This window comes from Penicillium verhagenii (assembly GCF_028828195.1).
Source record: "Penicillium verhagenii strain IBT 33310 chromosome Unknown utg000010l_segment0_segment0, whole genome shotgun sequence".
In the NCBI taxonomy this organism is placed as follows: domain Eukaryota; kingdom Fungi; phylum Ascomycota; class Eurotiomycetes; order Eurotiales; family Aspergillaceae; genus Penicillium; species Penicillium verhagenii.
Window position 1 is genome coordinate 830,265 of NW_026643174.1, and position 18,185 is coordinate 848,449.

An 18,185-nucleotide genomic window follows, 5' to 3' on the forward strand; every position below is an offset into this window, starting at 1 on the left:
GACTTGAATACGGAATATGGTATAGTCCGGTTAAAGTAGGCCCACTGAAAGCACTTCGGTGAGTTTGATTATGATCGGCACAATTCTTTTTAGAACACTCCATAGTTTAATTAGAGCGACCTTGAAGTGGAGAGACACGAATGGTCTTTGAGAAGAAAAAAACCTGAAACTATTAATCCAACAAAAGAGACAGTTCTCACCAAGGATATATGACAATCATTACTGAACTTGTCTGGGTGACGAACTTTGTAGCATGCCTTTCCCAATGCCAATTGGCAGCACCGAAAAGAAAATGTCACTCATGTATGACGGGATTCTCACGCATACCACTATCTGGAAGGACAAATGGTAGATCAATTATTAGTTTTCATCCCAAGTTTGACAAGAATGTCTGGGAAAAGTGAGATGCATTCCGATCGATCGACCGGAGAACGGCGGAGAGTGCTAAGCATGGATAGGAGCCAAGATCATATACGGGCAAAGACCATATTTAGATTCCCCGTGTTTGTCCCAAACTACTGAAATCCGGGGAACAAATGTGGGGGAAACTGGGGAAGTTTCGGGAAAGCGTGGTTGCCTCCGCAAAAGTATCGAGCAGCCAGACTCGTAATTCAACGGCAACCGCCGCCTACCGTAAACCTAACCTTGTACCAGCCAATTCGACAAATGCTAATTCATCATGTTAAAACGTTTCGATATTGATAAAAGAGAACACACTTATCCCTCTGTGGCTATCTTTTTTATCTCCACTTCTTCCACTATAGTCGCACAATCCTGTTGTGCGCTTTTCTGTCTATAATTTCATGATGGGTTTGAAACCATATCTCGGCCTCCGTGGCAACGCACTCCTTCGGGCAGCTGTTTTATTAGTTGTTGGTCCAACCTTTACATGTTATGGATACAACATGAGTGTGGCCGGTGGCCTTTTGACTCTTCCTACCTTTAACGACCAATTTCCTCGCATGGACACCATCCACACGACTGGCGCACAACAACATAACAATTCCACCATTCAAGGTCTGTAAATTATTGAACCTATCTCACCATATATGCTCTAACATGAGATCATTGCATAGGCACGGTCATTGCCCTCTACACCGTCGGTGGCATTTTCGGGGCCCTTTCATGCGTCTATCTAGGAGATCTACTCGGAAGGAAGAAGGTCATCTTCTGGACCAACTTTATCAACATCATCGGTGCCCTTCTGATGGCAACATCATTCGATTTCGCTCAATTCATCGTTGCAAGATTGATCCTCGGAGTGGGCATTGGAGGATATGTCGCCACGGTGCCCGTCTGGCAATCTGAAATCTCACCAGCACACAAGCGAGGCTCGAATGTCGTTACCGACGGTATTTTTGTCGGTCTCGGTGTGACTATAGCCCTCTGGATTGATCTCGGCTTCTACTTTGTGAAGGATAACTCTGTCTCTTGGCGGTTCCCTCTCGCTTTCCCTATAGTTATGTCCGCTACAGCCATGATCTTTATCACGGTGCTTCCGGAATCACCTCGCTGGTTGATCAAGACTGGCCAGCTCGACAAGGCCCGCATTTCTATGGCAGCTCTCCTTGAGCTTGGGCCCGACTCCGATGAGATCACCGAGAATATTCAACAGATCCAAACTACCCTCGCTGTATGCGGAAATACGTCGTGGACTGCTATGTTTACAATGGGAGAGCAACGTCTTTTCCACCGCGCGTATCTGGCTGCCTCAGGACAATTCTTCCAGCAGATGTGTGGTGTGAATTTGATTACATACTACGCGACCAGTATCTTTCAGGTAAGCGGATACATGCTTCTGGTTTCTCTTTTTAGTCAATCTAAACCTCTGTCGGGCTTCTAGCATATCTTATTAACATCATTCTAGCAATATCTTGGTCTTGACGCTGTGAAATCCCGTATCCTCGCTGCATCTATGGGTTTGATGCAGCCGTTTGGTGGTTTCCTCGCGTACTATACCATCGACACACTTGGCCGTCGACCACTGATGTTATGGAGCGCAGGGGCCATGTCCATCTGTATGGCCGTTCTCGCCGGTACAACATCCCCATCGGCTGCCGATAATACAGCTGCCCTAGTGGTCGCAGTGATAGCGCTCTTCTGTTTCCAGTTTATTTTTACGACCGGTTACTCTGGTCTTACCTTCTTATATGCTGCCGAGATGGCCCCCCTCCAGGTCCGGGCTGCTGTCAGTGCAGTTTCTACAGCGACAGTATGGGTTTTCAATTTCTTGCTTGCAGAAGTGACACCCATTGGCTTCTCTACCATCGGCAACAAATACTATATTGTCTTCGCGGTGGTCAATGCGGCTATTGTGCCGTCCGTATACTTTTTCTTCCCCGAGACCAAGGGGCGCACACTTGAGGAGATTGATGAAATTTTCGCACAGTCAAAGAGCATCTTTGATCCACCGCGCGTGGCTCGTCGAATGCAGCTACAGGCTCATCGGCCGGACTCGGAGAATAGCGGTTCGAAGAGTGAATATGTCCAGGAAGAAGTGAAGGTCTGAATGCTCTTAATGAAATATAAGGGAATGTTGAATTGGCATACCTTCGGACTGTTTACGGTCGCCGGTGTGATACTTGAATTTTGTACCTACATCTATCGACTGTGTTTGTTCGCAATCGTATTGATGACATTTCTCCCTCTGCCAAACACGAATGAAGACCCACGTACCAAACTTGACAAATCCGTGACACCAAAGAAGCTCATTTGATATGTAATAAGAAAGCCGACAAATTAACACGGCCTTCGCATTAGCTCGAGGTGGAGAATGGTCTTCCAATCACTAGAAAATATGTGTCAATGGAACTTCCAGAACAGTTGATATGACAGCATTGGCGGATATTAGTCTAACCGGGCTCATCAGACTAGAGCCAGGGCAAGAGAGCATCGTCATAAATGTTGAGGCACGTGCCCTTAAGCTGGAGGACTGTGGTTCCAAGCGCAGTCTCCGCAATCTCCGCAAATGCAACGAATCTCGCTTCAAGCGAAGTGAGCAAGCCACGCAAAGCTAAGGACCAAAGTGGAACGTTAAAAAGTCCCCATTCAGTTTAGCCGTCGGATCTCCGACGCTTCTCCCCTGCACTCTTAATGTTCCGCATGCTTCCACTCTCTTGATATGATGTTCTGGAAACTCATTGTTATTGGCTTAAAGCTGATTCTAGATATGGAGGTGGAGGAGAACCCCGAGGCTCTGCCGCTCTAGTTAAGTAGCGGGGGTGACCGGGCTGACTCGGCTAAAGATGCTGCCAATCATACGACTGGAGTAATTAATCAATCACCAGAAACATCAAGGATCAAAATAAGAAGCTGTTCTAGATGTTCCCACTTTTGGATTATGGGGGTACCTGAACCAAGATTCAAGAGACCAATCAAGAGCCAGTTTAACGCCCATGTGGTTTTGCTTTGAAAAGCATTGTTATTGCCACACTCGGGTTTAATTTAGTATCCACACTCTCCGGCCCAAATCAATACTAAAGGTACGCGTGCACTTAAGAAAAAGGCCGTGTCCATAAACCTGCTCATCTAAGCCTGCTGCGGAGGCTAAAGACTAGTTTAATCTTGCATAAACCAATCGCTCAATCATCCAATTGCACGTGTGGAAAGCTGTTTAGTCCAGCTTATCAGCGGCACGCAAATGTGACTTAGGTCCCTTAGCTCCTTCGCAGCAATGAAGCGACACAGATAAAAAGCCGGCCTGGCAGCCCTTTGTTGTGGGGTGACACGGGCTCAATTATTTTCACCATGAAGGCCACCACTGCTTCCATTTTGTTGGCACTGTCCGCCGCCGCCAATGCCGTTCCTGCGGTAGACCGTAGAACCGTTGACGAGCGTTTCCCTTACACCGGTCCTGCCGTCCCGATCGGCGATTGGGTTGATAACACCATCAATGGCAACGGCAAGGGTTTCATCCGTCTCGTCGAGGAACCCGCTGTCAAGCCCGCCAAGGCAAACCCGACAAACAATGTCAATGTCATCTCGCTGGCTTATATCCCCGATGGCATTCACATTCACTTCCAGACCCCGTTCGGTCTGGGCAAGTCGCCTTCCGTGAAATGGGGCACTAGTCCTACCCACTTGACCAATGTTGCGCGTGGATACAGTCACACGTGAGCTCCTGCCCCCTAAAAAACCATAAATCCCCCAATTGATATGTCCTGTGCCAAGAGAAGATCGTTGCTTATCGTTATTATGCTTTTAGCTACGACCGTACCCCACCCTGCTCGCTCGTCAAGGCTGTCACCCAGTGCAGTCAGTACTTCCACGAGGTCTCGCTGCCGCACCTCGAGTCGGGCAAGACCTACTACTACCAGATCGCTGCCGCCAACGGCACGACTGAGTCTGATGTCTTGAGCTTCACCACTGCCCGCAAGGCTGGTGACCCTACCGAGTTCACTGTCGCTGTGCTCAACGATATGGGCTACACCAACGCCCAGGGTACCCACAAGTACCTTACCGAGGCTGCTAGCGAGGCTGCCTTTGCCTGGCACGGTGGTGACATCAGTTACGCTGATGATTGGTCCTCCGGTATCATGGCCTGCGAGAGCGATTGGCCCGTCTGCTACAATGGCTCCAGCAGTGAGCTTCCTGGTGGCATCACCAAGGCCTACGATACCCCTCTGCCTGCCGGCGAGATCGCCAACCAGGGTGGTCCCGAGGGTGGTGACATGAGCTCCATCTACGAGTCCAACTGGGATCTGTGGCAGCAGTGGATGGGCCCCATCACCCAGAAGATCCCCTACATGGTTCTTCCCGGTAACCACGAGGCTTCTTGTGGCGAATTTGACGGCCCCGGCAATGTCCTCACGGCCTACCTGAACGACAACGAGCCCAACAGCACTGCCTCTGCCGATAACCTGACCTACTACAGCTGCCCGCCTTCGCAGCGGTAAGGACCCCCTCATCTGAACTTCAAATCACCGCACATGATAAGCTAATGGTTTTATTCTATAGTAACTTCACTGCCTTCCAGCACCGCTTCCGCATGCCCGGTGCCGAGTCTGGCGGTGTCAGCAACTTCTGGTACTCCTTCGACTACGGTCTCGCTCACTTCGTCTCCATGGACGGTGAGACCGATTACGCCGACAGCCCCGAGTGGTCCTTCGCCGAGGACGTCACCGGTGACGAGACCTTCCCCACCGAGGCCGAGACCTTCATCACCGACAGCGGCCCCTTCGGTGCCGTCGGCAGCGTCGACGAAACCACCACCTACGAGCAGTACAAGTGGCTCAAGAACGACCTGGAGAGCATCGACCGCACCAAGACCCCTTGGGTCGTTGTCATGAGCCATCGTCCCATGTACAGCTCGGCCTCTTCTTCCTACCAGAAGAAGATCCGCGAGGCGTTCGAGGCCCTCTTCCTTGAGAACGGCGTCGATGCTTACCTCTCCGGACACATCCACTGGTACGAGCGCTTGTTCCCTCTCGGCAACGGTACCATCGATACCGAGTCTGTGATCAACAACAACACCTACCGCATGAACCCCGGCAAGTCCATGACCCACATCATTAACGGAATGGCTGGCAACATCGAGAGCCACAGCTCCTTCAGTGATGGTGAGGGCATCACCAACATCACTGCTGTGCTTAACTCCAACGAGTACGGATTCAGCAAGATGACTGTTGCCAATGCTACTGCTATGAAGTGGGAGTACATCAAGGGCAGTGATGGATCCGTTGGTGATTCGCTTTGGCTGCTTAAGCCTTCTGCTGCTGATACCAAGGGTCATGGAAAGGAGCCTGCTTCTGCCGGTAATGGTAAGAAGGGAGGATCTCACTAGAGTGCCCGATCTCTTGCTAAGAAGTATATCTGGGGAAGTGTAATGTTTCGAATGTAGTATATAAGTTGATGTTTGGGACCGGTATTACCGCGGTAATCATTGATTGGATGCATGATGAAAAGAGATTGATTGTCTATGAAACAATGGTATTTCCACACACAAGAATAGAAGCTTCTTCTAAGAAGAATTCCTAGTTTCATTTAAATCGATTTTCCTCCTTTGATTCCCAGTCAACTGGTTATACTACCTAATACATATAAGCTGCTGTATACAATTAAATCGGAAAAAGCCCTTTTAGATTGGCATTGATGTCTGCTAGCGTTCCATCTGGGATATACTTCATCGTGAAATCACATGCTTAATAACAACACGGTCAAAGGGTATTTTTATATTAGGGTGTGATGGTAGTTTGCTAAGTAAATTCATCTCCTTCCAGGACTTTTCTCGTGACTGATTAGAATTAATCTTTTGGGTCTATCATGGTGGAAAGAATTGGAATATGCGGGTATTGATACGACACTCGTGTGCTAGTGGTGTACTGTACCCTTTGTCACAAAATGTGATGCGCCCAACAAAGCCTGACTATAGACCCATGAAAGAGCAACGAAATGAAAAGAATTAATAAAGTACAAATTCAGTGTGAATGTGGCTGGAACGACGATCAAAATCAGGGTTTGATATTACATATTAGGCAGCGCGCGTTATTTTTTGGAGGTAAATAATGAAGCGGTGGGTTGCCGGGGGCAACGCCAATTTTACGTTGATGGGTAAATATGGACTTTAGTAGACTATAAATATTAAGTTTTAAATCAACTACTAAAGTACATATAGAGAACATACCACCATTCAAGCGATTCAGAATAGCTGATTCTTTGGTAAACTTGAAACATTGAGTGGCTCACTGTGAAGTATGTAGGGGAAATGTATAACATGATGTAACCAGGCTGATGGTCCACTAAACATACATGAAAGTTTCAAGGTTATCTTGGTATCAGAACATTGAAGTTAGAATAAGCAACATCCACTGGGAGTCCAACTAAGAGATATATACAAAGCATAGACTCTGTCTGCCCTCATCAACGCTTGAAGAAGTCCCAACTTTTAAGCCGATGGCCGCGCAATCAATCAGAGGGGAATAATGCTTAATGTCCGCAAAAGAAATGCCTAGGGAAAGGTATAGGTATCATGGATGAAAAAGAAGCGACCCCATGCAAAAAGAGAAATCTACCAATCGTCATCATCCTCCTTCTCATCATCTATAATCAAAATTAGCACATCTTAAACCTTTTATGACTTGAAGTCCAGAAAAACTCACCACTTCCGCTAACTTTCTGCTTCCGCTTCTTCAAAGCATCCTGCAAGGCACCAGCCAAGCCACCCTGTGGAGCAGCTGAGCTAGATGCGCCAGCAGATGACTCAGCAGCGCTGCCAGGAACCATAGCTGCGCTTCGGTCTTTCTTCTCCGAGGCACTGACTTTCCGCAAGCCACCTCCTCCTTGACCACGAATAGCAGCCAGAAGATCGTCTCGACCACCTCCGCCAGATGGCAGTGGTGGTCCGCGAGGCGGAGCTGGCGGGGGAGGAGGTCCCCCTGGAACGCCAGTAGGCGGAGGTGGTGGTGGTGGTGGGACTGGACCTGGGTTCCCGGTTGGAGGAGGAGGAGGAGGAGGAGGCGGCGGGGCTCCTCCAGGTGCACCAGGACCTGGTCCAGGGGGAGGTGGGGGTGGAGGTACAGAAGAGTTGCCCCCAGAAGGACGAGGGGGTGGCGGCATTGAAGGTACATTGCGCATTGGAGGGGGTGGGGGGCCCCCAGTTGGACCACCGGGTGGAGGAGGTGGAGGTGGGACTGAAGGCACATTCCGGGTTGGAAGTTGAGGGGGTGGTGGAGCGGTGTATGAATTTGTCGGTGGAGGTGAAGCCGGGCCTCGAGGCGGCGGAGGAGGAGGTAAAGCAGGCGCAAATGATGGCGGAGCTGGTCGAGGAGCTGGTGGTGGGGGCGGAGAGGCCGGTCCTCTGACAGGCGGAGGGGGAGGATGCCCTGGAGCAGCACTATTCGGGACCTTAGGGGGAAGCTGAGGCGCAATATCTCCACGAGGTGGTGGAGGTGGAGGTCCGCCAGGAACAGGGCTGCGGCTAGGGGGTGCAGGGGGTGCAGAGACCTTGCGGTCGCCCATGAATGGAGGGGGAACTCCGAATCGAGTGGGTGTTTCATCCATCGGTGTCTTCGGAGGTCGTGGCGGCGGCGGGGGAGGATTGGCAGCACTCGAAATTGCTCGTGGGCGCCGGCGTTCGGCAGGCCCCTCCGGTACTACAGACTTGCCTGCATCCGCGAAGGGGGGTGGAACGTTAAACCTCCGAGCTGGCGGTGATGGTTCACGGGGTGGCGGCGGTGGAGTTGAATCGTCTGCACCATCGCCACGAGCCTTTCGAGCCGGTGGTGGCGGTGGTGGAGGACCACGCCGACTTCCTGAGCTACTACCTGTGTCCTGGGGGCTAATTGATTGGATCTTTGGAGCCGGAGGGCCTGGAGGAGGTGGGGGAGCTGCCCTGGGCTTCTCTTGATCCCCAGTAGAGGCGGGAGCTTGAGCAGCTGAGAGAAAACCTTGTTGTTCAATATAATCATTGATAAAGTCGGCATTCTCAACAATTTGGTCTCCCGTAATTCCCATGTCAAAGAGTTGATCTACCAGCCATTTCCATTGCGGATCTTGGGGGTCAAATAACAGTCCCTTTGGAGCCGAGCTGGATGTTTGTGCCGGAGGATGCGCCGGAGGTTGTGCCGGGGGTTGCGATGGAGCATACGATGAGGCATGCGATGGAGGTTGCGCGACTGGTATTATTGACTGCACGGGAGTAGGATTGGGGTTATGAGATGAGCGGTGCAACAAGCTTCCAAACCGGGATTTGGTTTTTTTCTCATGGGAAGCATGGGGGTCCGCAAGAAGGGCTCCATTTTCATATGTCTTGTACGGGTTCCTTTTCGTCTCTTTGCTTGCGATCTTCTCACGCTTCTCGATCGCAGCAAGGAACTCCTTGGCCTCTTTCAAATCAGCGAACAAGAGCCCAAACAAAACACCGTCAAAAACGAATGAGTGGAAAAATTCTCTTTCTTTAATATAGTCGAAGTTCTGTTCGATCTCAAGGTCCCAGATCACACTGCCACTTCCACCGGGCTACAATCAAAAGCATGCTGTTAGTCTCTCGTCTTTGTCTAGGAATTTATAAGCCACCCACCGAGATGTCGACCATTTTTAGCCAAAAGCAATGTCCAACCGTGTCTTCGCATAGAGCTATTACACCTTGCAGACCAGTGGGTTGCCATTTTGTAGGGTCCGGGTGGGCGACGAGGAGTCGTGCGACAGCTTTCGAGATGTCTCTAGGCAAATGCCTTTCGACAACGACCTCGTCTGCCTTGCTTAAGTATTTAAGACCAGACATAATAGAGGATATTTCGAGGAATGAGGAGAGTTATGGGTCACAATGTTGGGTGGTGTTAGGCTGATCGAGAGCGCATGGCAGCTGGACGGGTACAGCTAGCGAGAATGGCCCCAGTTCACGGGGATGACGAATTCAAGACTGCTGACGCAAGCGTTGGTCGAGCAGGAAGCGACGTGGTGAGGGGATGGCTTGCGAGGTTGTCGGAGGTGAGGAATTGGAAAGGAGCCGACCGGCGGTTGCCTTAAAGTGAGAGAAAGACAAGAACAAGTGTGCGGAAGAGGTTAGACGTTGGCGGGGGGCGGAGTACACGGGCGGTACTTGATGTTGGCGCGTATCTGCCACGGGGCACGTGGTACCTTCAAAGTACTAAGCAAGGAGCCTCCGGTGCACGCGGCAATCTGATGACCGTCATATACACTTGACGAAGATAATATGTACTTTTCCCTTCTTTTCCGATTTATTTTACCCCCTAACCAGCCTATGGTGATGGATGTTCTTGTTGGGCTAAAACCGACTATTGGGAACAAGTGGACACTTGAATCCGCCAGAGCCGCCATTCTTGATAAGCAACGAGTCATGAACTGTAGATGCTTATAAGTTATATCCCTTTGGCATTAACACATACTAGTAGTATAGTATACAATGCAATACTGGCAGTGTAAACTTCATTTCTCATATAATACTGCTGAAAAAAAAAATAACCACAACCCAGTTCTAGGCATCTTCTTTTCCAACGTTCTTGTCTGTGGTGAGATCAAGCCCGACCGCCGACGTCATTCTGCAAGTTTCAAGTTCTATAAAAGCGCACGTTATCAGCGCCAAAACCTTGCCTTTTCATCAACCTCAACCGTGCATTTATTCTTGTTCAATTTTGATTGCATAGTTCAAGACGTCTTGGATTTGATTTCCTCCAGACTATCCCAACAGCTTCAAGATGCCTATCATTCCCGAGCCCGAAAACTTCCCTGAGGTCACCCAGAAGAAAGGCAACGAGCCTCAGAGTAAATCCGAAGACAAGCCAAAAGCTTCAGCTTTCGACCATCTATCCAAGGGACCACAAATTCCTGAAGGTTTGTCGGAGGCACTATGACAAATGATGCAATAGCTAATCCTTCCCGGTCAGAGATGCCGCCAACGGCCTCACACGAAGAAATTGAGGCACGCAAGAAGGAGCTCAACAAGTCCAAGAAAGACTGATACTTTTCATAAGCCTAGCTCATGAGTCCTGCTACCTTGAATCATTTGGATCTGTTTTAACTATGATTTCCCAATAACGAATACGATTATGACTGCTCTCCTTCTCATCGCTAAATCCATTGCATCTTTCCGAGATTCACTGGCTTCGTTTAAAATCCAAGATAATCATTCCATTCCCGTCATATCATTGTAGACTTAATGTAAAACCTTGGCTTCAATTTTTCTTCAAACATGCCCATAAGCCATTCTCGAGGTCCATAGTTTAGTGCTCGATGTATGCATAACAACCTTGATAACAACCTTGGAAACCCCGATCCACACCTACAGATAGAAAGCAGCGAATGATACCGCGAATCAAACTTCAATACTATAGGTTTAACCATGAGCTAGGATACGAGCACCGAAGATGATGAAATACATGATATCAATCGAGTCCAACTTGCTACGTATCCAAGGCAACCAGGTTGGTACCCAAGTAGTAGGTACTCGGTCGAGTCTGCGAGTAAACAACCACAGCACTTTCCTTGTACCCAAAGTTCTCAAGATCTTTCATAATTCCCACTTGCCCAGAAGATAGTTGAAATTTAAATCCAAATCTTTTTTTTCTTGTACGACTAGATTCTGATTTTCAAACCTCAGTGCCATCTTAGCGGGGATCCTAGGCGTGCAGATCCGCTAAAATAGGAACCGACACGCAAGGGTCCACTAGGGCCCCTGAGAGTGGAGAACCCCATACAAGACTGTCTGAACCCGATTTTATTTCAACTTGATGTTTACAACCTCCCTACAATGTATCTCAAGGCAACATTGTTAGCCCCGGTCGCGTTAGCGGCACTTGTCGGGGCAAGCGTGCATGCACGCGATGTTGAACCATGTGCGCAGATCACTAATATGGTGTCAAGTGCTAATCAGGCTCAATGTATGTCCTCAGCCTGGTATTCGGATGCACACGGCTAATCGTCTCAGCAAGCACTTCCATCTCCCATGAACTGGCGTATCAATGTCTGATGTCGATGCCTTTTGATTCGGACCGTGCAGTTGTCTTTCTGACTCAGGTTCGCAAAATGCTCGAATTTCAGTCAACTATTGACATTCTGAAGAGTATTAACCCCCAATCTCTGTGTTCTCTTTGGTAGCTAATTGTTGATAGATCCACCGTCTGGCTATGATATGCCTGCTATCGATCTTCTAGGGGGGATCGATTCCATTCTAGACAAGGTCCGCAGCGGTAGCTATTCTAGCCAGTTTGAGATGGACTTGGATGTTTCTGGTCTCATAGCTTCTGCACACGACAGTCACTTGGTATTTCAGTTGTGCTCACAGTCGATCTTTACTTTTGAGATTGATTTGCCTCTTGTCTCTATTTCTTCAGACGGACTTGCACTTCCGGAAGTATATACGCTCAGTATGTGATTTTCGTCTACATTTTTGTGTCTGATCATGTCTAATCAATTACAGGCGATGCAAAGGCTCAAATGAGTGGCTTAACGGATATATCATCCATCAAATCTATAAATGGCACTTCTGTTGCCGATTATCTTGAGTCATATGCATTTACTCAAAGCCTTCAAGACCGTGATGCACAGTGAGTTACTTCGCAGTCCTTGTCCTTCAAGACTTATCCCTAAATGACAATCATAGATACAACCGAGTCTTCCCAGCACTACCACGCACCTTCACCAACACTCCTACCAATGTGAATGGTATCTGGGCTGCCAATGGCGCCTGGACTGAAGGCTCAGAATTCACTATTCAATACTCTAACGGGACCAGTCAGACCGTTCAAAAGACTGCTACTCCAATGGAGAGGTACTTCTCATACCAGAATGGAACGGAGCTATACAATATCAACTGTCTTCCGGAAAGCTTGCCAACAGGAGCAAGCTCAGGTGCAGGTGCTGAGCAGGCGTCTGGAGATACCGGACTTCCTAGCGCGGCATCGGGCAATCCGGAGGGCTCCATTGCTGGTTATTTCTCCAATCTTACTGGCCTAGAGGATACTGGTATTCTTTTCTTGCCGACCTTCTCTTCGAGTCCGTCTCAAGTTGCTCAGGAGGCTGTTTATTTCTTACAAAATGCCACTGCTGCAGGAAAGAAGAATATCTTGATCGACGTTACTGCCAATCCGGGAGGCTATATGTCTACAGGAATAGACATGTCTCACATTTTCTTCCCGGAATCATCCCCTTATACTGCAACACGTTTCAGAGCGCACGATTCTGCAAAATATCTGACTCAGGCCTATTCACGCTCCAGCACAAAGGACACGAGCAACATCTTCGCCTACAGGGAAATGGTTACTCCAAGTCAAGAAACTGGGTTCGATTCCTGGCAAGATCTCTATGGTCCTCATGATATCCTAGGAAGTTCATCGTCTAGCCTGCTGGCCAATTTCAACTACACAGCTTCCTCGACCAAGGTATACCCGGTTGATGGCTATGGTTCCATCCCGCTCAACCCGGACAAGGCCCTCTTCTCTGCAGACAACATTGCCATCGTAAGTCTCTTTTTACCCCGATTATAACTCATCATATCTAACTCCATCCAGATAACAGACGGCGACTGCGTCTCCACCTGCGCCTTCTTCGTCAAGTTGATGAAACGTCAAGGTGTTCGCACAATTGCCTTCGGTGGTCGTCCCACAAACCAGCCTATGCAAGGCGTCGGCGGCGTCAAGGGCGGCCAATCTATCGGAGTCGACTATATAAACGGCTACATCCAGCAAGCAAATACACTGATTCGCAACGCAGCCAACACATCCACCCCGCTTCTGACGCAGGCCGAGTGGAAGACGTTCAATGATTCGAGCCCTAGCCTTGCAGAATCGTATGCGTGGAGCGGCAATTTGAATCTGCGCAATGAGTACGATCCGGACGATCATGAGACGCCGTTGCAGTTCGTATACGAAGCGGCGGAATGTCGACTATTCTACACTTTGGATAATTATCTGCGGCAGGAAACGGTTTGGCAAGCTGCTGCTAAAGCGATGTTCGGGAGCTTTGGATGTGTGAATGGGTCTACTGGTGGAGAAGGGAGCTTGAATAGTAGTTCTTGAAATTGTTTCGTGGGGTACTGGATCATGTGCATAAGGGCTAGTACCTAGTAGTACTCAAGAGTACGTGCATGCGCGCCTGCTTCCTTTGTTGTTCGCCTCTCTTGTTCTTCAACTTCTTCTTTCTCTCTCCTCCCAGCCTTAGTTGCCTTGTTAAATAGATTCCTTCCGTGTGGATAACCCGGCAGACCACGAGAGAAAATAATTGGGATGGATGAGGACCAGTTGACCTGAGCGAGAACCAGTAAGGTAAAGAATACCTTTTTATGTACTTATATCGTACTCGACATCTGCCCAGGTGCCCAGGTGACTTTATATCTATAGCTCAAACTACTAAGCAGTTGTATGTAAATATAATGAAGTATTTTCAATTCTTGTAACCTTTTTTCATAACTCTATCACTCGAAAATGAATGGAAGGAAAGCAAGGCTAAACAGAGCAAGACACATAGCATGCGATGCAAGTAAACAGACACGCAGGTTCATCATGCGCGTTGCAACCACTTTTCTCTGTAGCATGACCCCGGGGATTTTGCAAAGACGGATGGAGAACTGTAAGAGAATCGAACTCAGAACTACATCACAGCCATTATGCAAATCTCCGAAACCGTATTGTCGATTACTTCATGCCTTGATAATTGTCGAAGCGCCCAAGAGGGGGTAGAAGGAGATCCTCATCCCCATGCAGAACCGATAGGGGTTCAGCGTCCTGGATTGGTTGACGGATGCGTTTTGTTTGCCCGTTCAGAAAACAAGTGAATGTAATAATTTGACTTCGAAAGCCTCGTGGAACAAGGAGGCTCGAGTGATCGGGAGCATTGTATCCAGAATACTGACCATCAACGGCAGTGTAGGAGAAATTTGTGGCGAAACATCTGGAGAGCGCCATGAGATATGGCACCCTTGCAAGGCAGAGAGCATCGAACTGTGGGGTGTAAAGGGGTGAGCTTAGAGCTCGTCGACATCGATTTCCTTCTCATCCTCGCTGTCGCGGTCTTCGTCGAACTCGACGTTGTCGTCTGCGCCCTCGGCGCCGTAGGTATCGGTCTCGTTGATCTTGGCGTGCTCTGGCAGCTCGCCGTAGGCCTTGAGCGAACGGGCCTCATCGGCGGTGTACTTCATGATAACATCGCCCTTCTCGTCTTGGTAGTCACGCAGGGAGAGGAGAATGATGTCACCCTGGTTGATCCAGACCTTCTTGCGAAGCTTTCCACGAATGTGGGCAAGACGCTTCTCGCCATCGAAGCAGAGAGCCTCCAGACGTCCGTTACCGAGCATCTTCACGACCTGAGCGTACTCCTGACCCTCCTCCTTGAAGACAAGCTCACGCTTCTCATTGTCGTTCTCGTTCTTTCCACGACGGCGGTTCTTACCACCCTGTACTCGATTATTAGTGTCTGAGGTCAAGGTAGTTTTTAAAACGCCCAAAAACACCAAAGCTGAAATGAGCACCCTTTTCCACCGCCATCAACCCAAATTTTGAGTGGTTGGCAACTCATGAGGGACGGTGGCGGGGGTGACACATTCCAACAAGGAGGGGCTGAATATTTTGCAAATCTTACCTTTCCCTTGTTCTTGGGCATAGCGGTGGGATGTGACCTTCACTGGACTCGAGTCTCGCTATGTGATGGTGCTCTTGGTTCTTTCTTCGTCAATAGAAGAAGAGTAAGAGGAGTAGATAATCCCCGGAGTGGTCGAGTGGGAAGAAAGAGAGATGGGAGTGGGGGATCTGTGTCCTGCTCAAATCTGCGTCTTACCTAATCAGGCACAAAGGTGGCAATGTGTGCCTTCCCTTTCAGGTATTAGTTATCTTTGGCCCCCACCGCCTAATATTCACTTGGCAGAAAAAAAAGATACAGAAGGCACACGCGATAACAGTCAAGCGTGACCGGCCAGGCGACTTTTCAAATATTTTGGTCCAGAATACATTTTCAAATCCTCTGGCATCTTATACCTGAAACTGCGACACTGGGTGCTCAATTTTGCCTGAAGATCTCCCAACTTGGGCGTGAGAGCAGCCCAAAGCCTCAACAACCTGAGCGCATGACCATCGACTCTATGATACCGATGTGCTTCTACAACGATACAATCCCTTACCAGCCAATCCGGCAATCTCCCACAGCTCACACCAACTCGTCATGAAGTGGTTGTCCTCCTCCTCGACTGGCATGAATATCCGCTATAGTCCGAAACACATTATTCCCCCCATTGCGCAACGCTACCTGGGCTCTCCTACCCATCCGATCCGGCCGAAAATCGACCATATGTGGGCTACTCGCGATACAAATACACTATGGTGGCGAGTGTCTGTGGCGCCTATTGGGCATCTCAGGCGAGTAGTGCGTTCTTGGTGCGCACGCAGAACACGCATCGCGTTTGAACAGGCGCTGAGCAATCAAGGATACAACAATTTGGGAATTCCACTACAAGATTCTTCCACGCCCCAGAAGCATAATCTTACGGGCTCTTTGGAGCTTGTGCTCCGTCCTTCATGTGTCAATCTTGACTTCAAGGTAGTCCAAAAGGACGCCGATAGCCTCTTGCGAAATATACTGAAGCAACGATCTATGCATTTCGAGCATACGGCTCAGAAAATTGCAAAGCCGTCTAAAACTACTACGAGGCCTGCAAAGCCTCCGAAGGCTTCTAAAAGGTCTTAATCGGCCTTGTACAATATGTATCATATCCACCAAGCCCGAGGCAGGGCCATACCTGTACATTATTCAAGCATCATTGCATGGCGTTGGGGTTGGATTCAAACTATATCCACTATTTATTATACTATCTCTGCTCAGAGTTCTCATTACATCAATAAATGTCAATATTATTCTCAACATTTGAATGTTTCATTGTTGGTGTTGGCGGAGTAAAAAGAGTAAATATAGAACAGACGTAATCTAGTTCCCGCGGCCTCAAAGCCTCGCTAAGTGCCGATCTGGCGGAATCAACACTGGACTTGTCAACCACACCTCCTCCCATCCCCGACCACCACCTCGAAATATCTCACAAATCCTTCTAATTTCCTCGATATGCTAGTCTCCTTGACTGTCGGCAAGGTAGACGCCGGCGTTGCCGTGCTTTTGACCCAAGACAATCGCATCGTAAGCTCACCAGCCCCTGGTAGCCTGAGGCGCTCCCCAAACAGCCGCCGCCAGCGACTCAGGGCAAAGAACCAAGCACCAAATTGAGTACTAATGAAAATCAAATCCAGATTGAATTCCCCTCTGTGCTCTTGCCAAATAATATTTCCTCGGGTAGCATTGTCGATATCAATGTTGCGCGCAACCACGCCGCGGAAACAGCCAATGTCAACGCCTTTCAATCCCTCCAGAAGCGCATCCTAAACACCTACGGCGTCAAGACCCCGTCGCCTCCCATACTACGCCTTCGCAATGCAACCCAAACCTCCCTTGTCCTCGAATGGGACCCCATAGACCTGGCCACCGCGTCCCTGAAATCCCTCTCCCTGTACCGCAACAACTCCAAGGCCGGCTCCATACCCCGCCCACTCGAGACTCGCAGCACAAAGATCAGTGGTCTGGCCATCCACGCTGAATATACATTCCATCTCGTTTTGCGCACTACGGCTGGTACCTACCAGTCGGAGAAGTTGACGTGCCGCACCCACAAGATGACCGATCTATCCGGTATCACAGTGACACCTGGCATTCTGGACCCGGCGCGCAAGGAGGCATTGGGCGCTACATTGGACCGTATTGGCGGCAAGATGATTGACACCGTTCGCATTGATACAACTCACTTCGTCTGCGCAGAGGGCCGCGGCCCGCTGTGGGAGAAAGCTGTTGAGATGAACATTCCGGTTGTGGTGCCAGAGTGGGTTGATGCCTGTGAATCGGAGGGAACAATTGCTGGTGTGCGTGGATATTATCTGAATGCGGATCCCAAGGCCCGTCAGCTTGGTGTTATCCATGGCTCTTCGCACCAACGCACTACATCTACCATGTCCGCGGCTACGACTGCTCCGGGCAGACCTAGTACCCAGCCACAACGTAGTGAACCAGAGCAGCCTCCTGCTGAACCGCCTCTGACACCGTTCCCGGGGGGTGAGACAACTTCTCAACCATTAGCACAGACGGAGGAAGTCGGGTCAGAAGATGAGGACGATACCGCGCCCCCACCACCGCCCAAGGACGAGTCCGATGATGCAGAGGAAATCCCCCAGCAGAATGGACACGCGGAATCTACGCCAGAACCCGAGAAAACCGAGGAATCACCAGTCCAGACAGATGATAACGAAGAGGAAAGCAAAGAAACCACACTCCCGCAAAACAAACCTGAAGGAGATGAGTCCAGTTCTAAGGGCAAAGCGAAAGAAGGCGAAGGGGACTTCAGCGAAGTAACGCTGTAGTTGGCTTGCTTGTTATTGTTTCCTGACACCAATCTTTTTCCCGCTTTCTCTTGTCTTGTGGGCGCTTCTACGATTATATCCAGTACAGTCTAGGGTCTGCTAAGCAGGTTGTTTTAGTTATGAATATTCGATTTTAACCATTTTTAATTTCCCATCTCGTTTACGGCGGCCAGCCTTCTTGTTACAACATTATATGTGTCATTGCAAAGTTCGAAAGTACCTAAGAACCCGTTGATCATACATGTAGGTACCGGGCTGTAGTCGACGGGTATAGGTATCCATGTAGAAATATTGGAACTTTAGAACCTTGGAAATTATGTACATACTCATTACTTAGTACTTAGAGAA

General features: G+C 49.3%; 9 protein-coding genes across 9 annotated transcripts; 7 read left to right on the forward strand and 2 right to left on the reverse strand.

Annotated features, from left to right (window-relative positions):
* Positions 1 to 806: 806 nt before the first annotated feature.
* N7466_010178 (sugar porter family MFS transporter) lies at positions 807 to 2,509 on the forward strand (the record flags this gene model as incomplete). The annotated part of the gene is made up of 3 exons (XM_057169567.1): positions 807 to 1,017; positions 1,077 to 1,780; positions 1,868 to 2,509. 3 exons carry the CDS (start codon positions 807 to 809, stop codon positions 2,507 to 2,509), a joined length of 1,557 nt encoding a protein of 518 aa, XP_057016958.1.
* Positions 2,510 to 2,828: 319 nt separating this feature from the next.
* On the forward strand, positions 2,829 to 3,017 carry N7466_010179 (uncharacterized protein; the record flags this gene model as incomplete). The annotated part of the gene is made up of 1 exon (XM_057169568.1): positions 2,829 to 3,017. The coding sequence occupies one exon, from the start codon at positions 2,829 to 2,831 to the stop codon at positions 3,015 to 3,017; it is 189 nt and encodes a 62-aa protein (XP_057016959.1).
* Positions 3,018 to 3,747: 730 nt separating this feature from the next.
* On the forward strand, positions 3,748 to 5,782 carry N7466_010180 (purple acid phosphatase family protein; the record flags this gene model as incomplete). The annotated part of the gene is made up of 3 exons (XM_057169569.1): positions 3,748 to 4,112; positions 4,205 to 4,891; positions 4,957 to 5,782. 3 exons carry the CDS (start codon positions 3,748 to 3,750, stop codon positions 5,780 to 5,782), a joined length of 1,878 nt encoding a protein of 625 aa, XP_057016960.1.
* A 1,224-nt stretch (positions 5,783 to 7,006) lies between these two features.
* On the reverse strand, positions 7,007 to 9,220 carry N7466_010181 (WASP family protein; the record flags this gene model as incomplete). Its single annotated transcript, XM_057169570.1, has 3 exons — positions 7,007 to 7,038; positions 7,098 to 8,955; positions 9,017 to 9,220. 3 exons carry the CDS (start codon positions 9,218 to 9,220, stop codon positions 7,007 to 7,009), a joined length of 2,094 nt encoding a protein of 697 aa, XP_057016961.1.
* A 934-nt stretch (positions 9,221 to 10,154) lies between these two features.
* Positions 10,155 to 10,417, forward strand: N7466_010182 (uncharacterized protein; the record flags this gene model as incomplete). The annotated part of the gene is made up of 2 exons (XM_057169571.1): positions 10,155 to 10,290; positions 10,344 to 10,417. 2 exons carry the CDS (start codon positions 10,155 to 10,157, stop codon positions 10,415 to 10,417), a joined length of 210 nt encoding a protein of 69 aa, XP_057016962.1.
* A 789-nt stretch (positions 10,418 to 11,206) lies between these two features.
* Positions 11,207 to 13,472, forward strand: N7466_010183 (uncharacterized protein; the record flags this gene model as incomplete). The annotated part of the gene is made up of 6 exons (XM_057169572.1): positions 11,207 to 11,336; positions 11,384 to 11,518; positions 11,568 to 11,822; positions 11,876 to 12,002; positions 12,059 to 12,914; positions 12,966 to 13,472. 6 exons carry the CDS (start codon positions 11,207 to 11,209, stop codon positions 13,470 to 13,472), a joined length of 2,010 nt encoding a protein of 669 aa, XP_057016963.1.
* A 944-nt stretch (positions 13,473 to 14,416) lies between these two features.
* On the reverse strand, positions 14,417 to 15,051 carry N7466_010184 (translation initiation complex factor eIF1A; the record flags this gene model as incomplete). The annotated part of the gene is made up of 2 exons (XM_057169573.1): positions 14,417 to 14,845; positions 15,031 to 15,051. The coding sequence occupies 2 exons, from the start codon at positions 15,049 to 15,051 to the stop codon at positions 14,417 to 14,419; spliced, it is 450 nt and encodes a 149-aa protein (XP_057016964.1).
* Positions 15,052 to 15,606: 555 nt separating this feature from the next.
* On the forward strand, positions 15,607 to 16,128 carry N7466_010185 (uncharacterized protein; the record flags this gene model as incomplete). Its single annotated transcript, XM_057169574.1, has 1 exon — positions 15,607 to 16,128. One exon carries the CDS (start codon positions 15,607 to 15,609, stop codon positions 16,126 to 16,128), a length of 522 nt encoding a protein of 173 aa, XP_057016965.1.
* A 369-nt stretch (positions 16,129 to 16,497) lies between these two features.
* Positions 16,498 to 17,837, forward strand: N7466_010186 (putative chitin biosynthesis protein (Chs5); the record flags this gene model as incomplete). The annotated part of the gene is made up of 2 exons (XM_057169575.1): positions 16,498 to 16,569; positions 16,614 to 17,837. The coding sequence occupies 2 exons, from the start codon at positions 16,498 to 16,500 to the stop codon at positions 17,835 to 17,837; spliced, it is 1,296 nt and encodes a 431-aa protein (XP_057016966.1).
* Between the last annotated feature and the right edge of the window lie 348 nt (positions 17,838 to 18,185).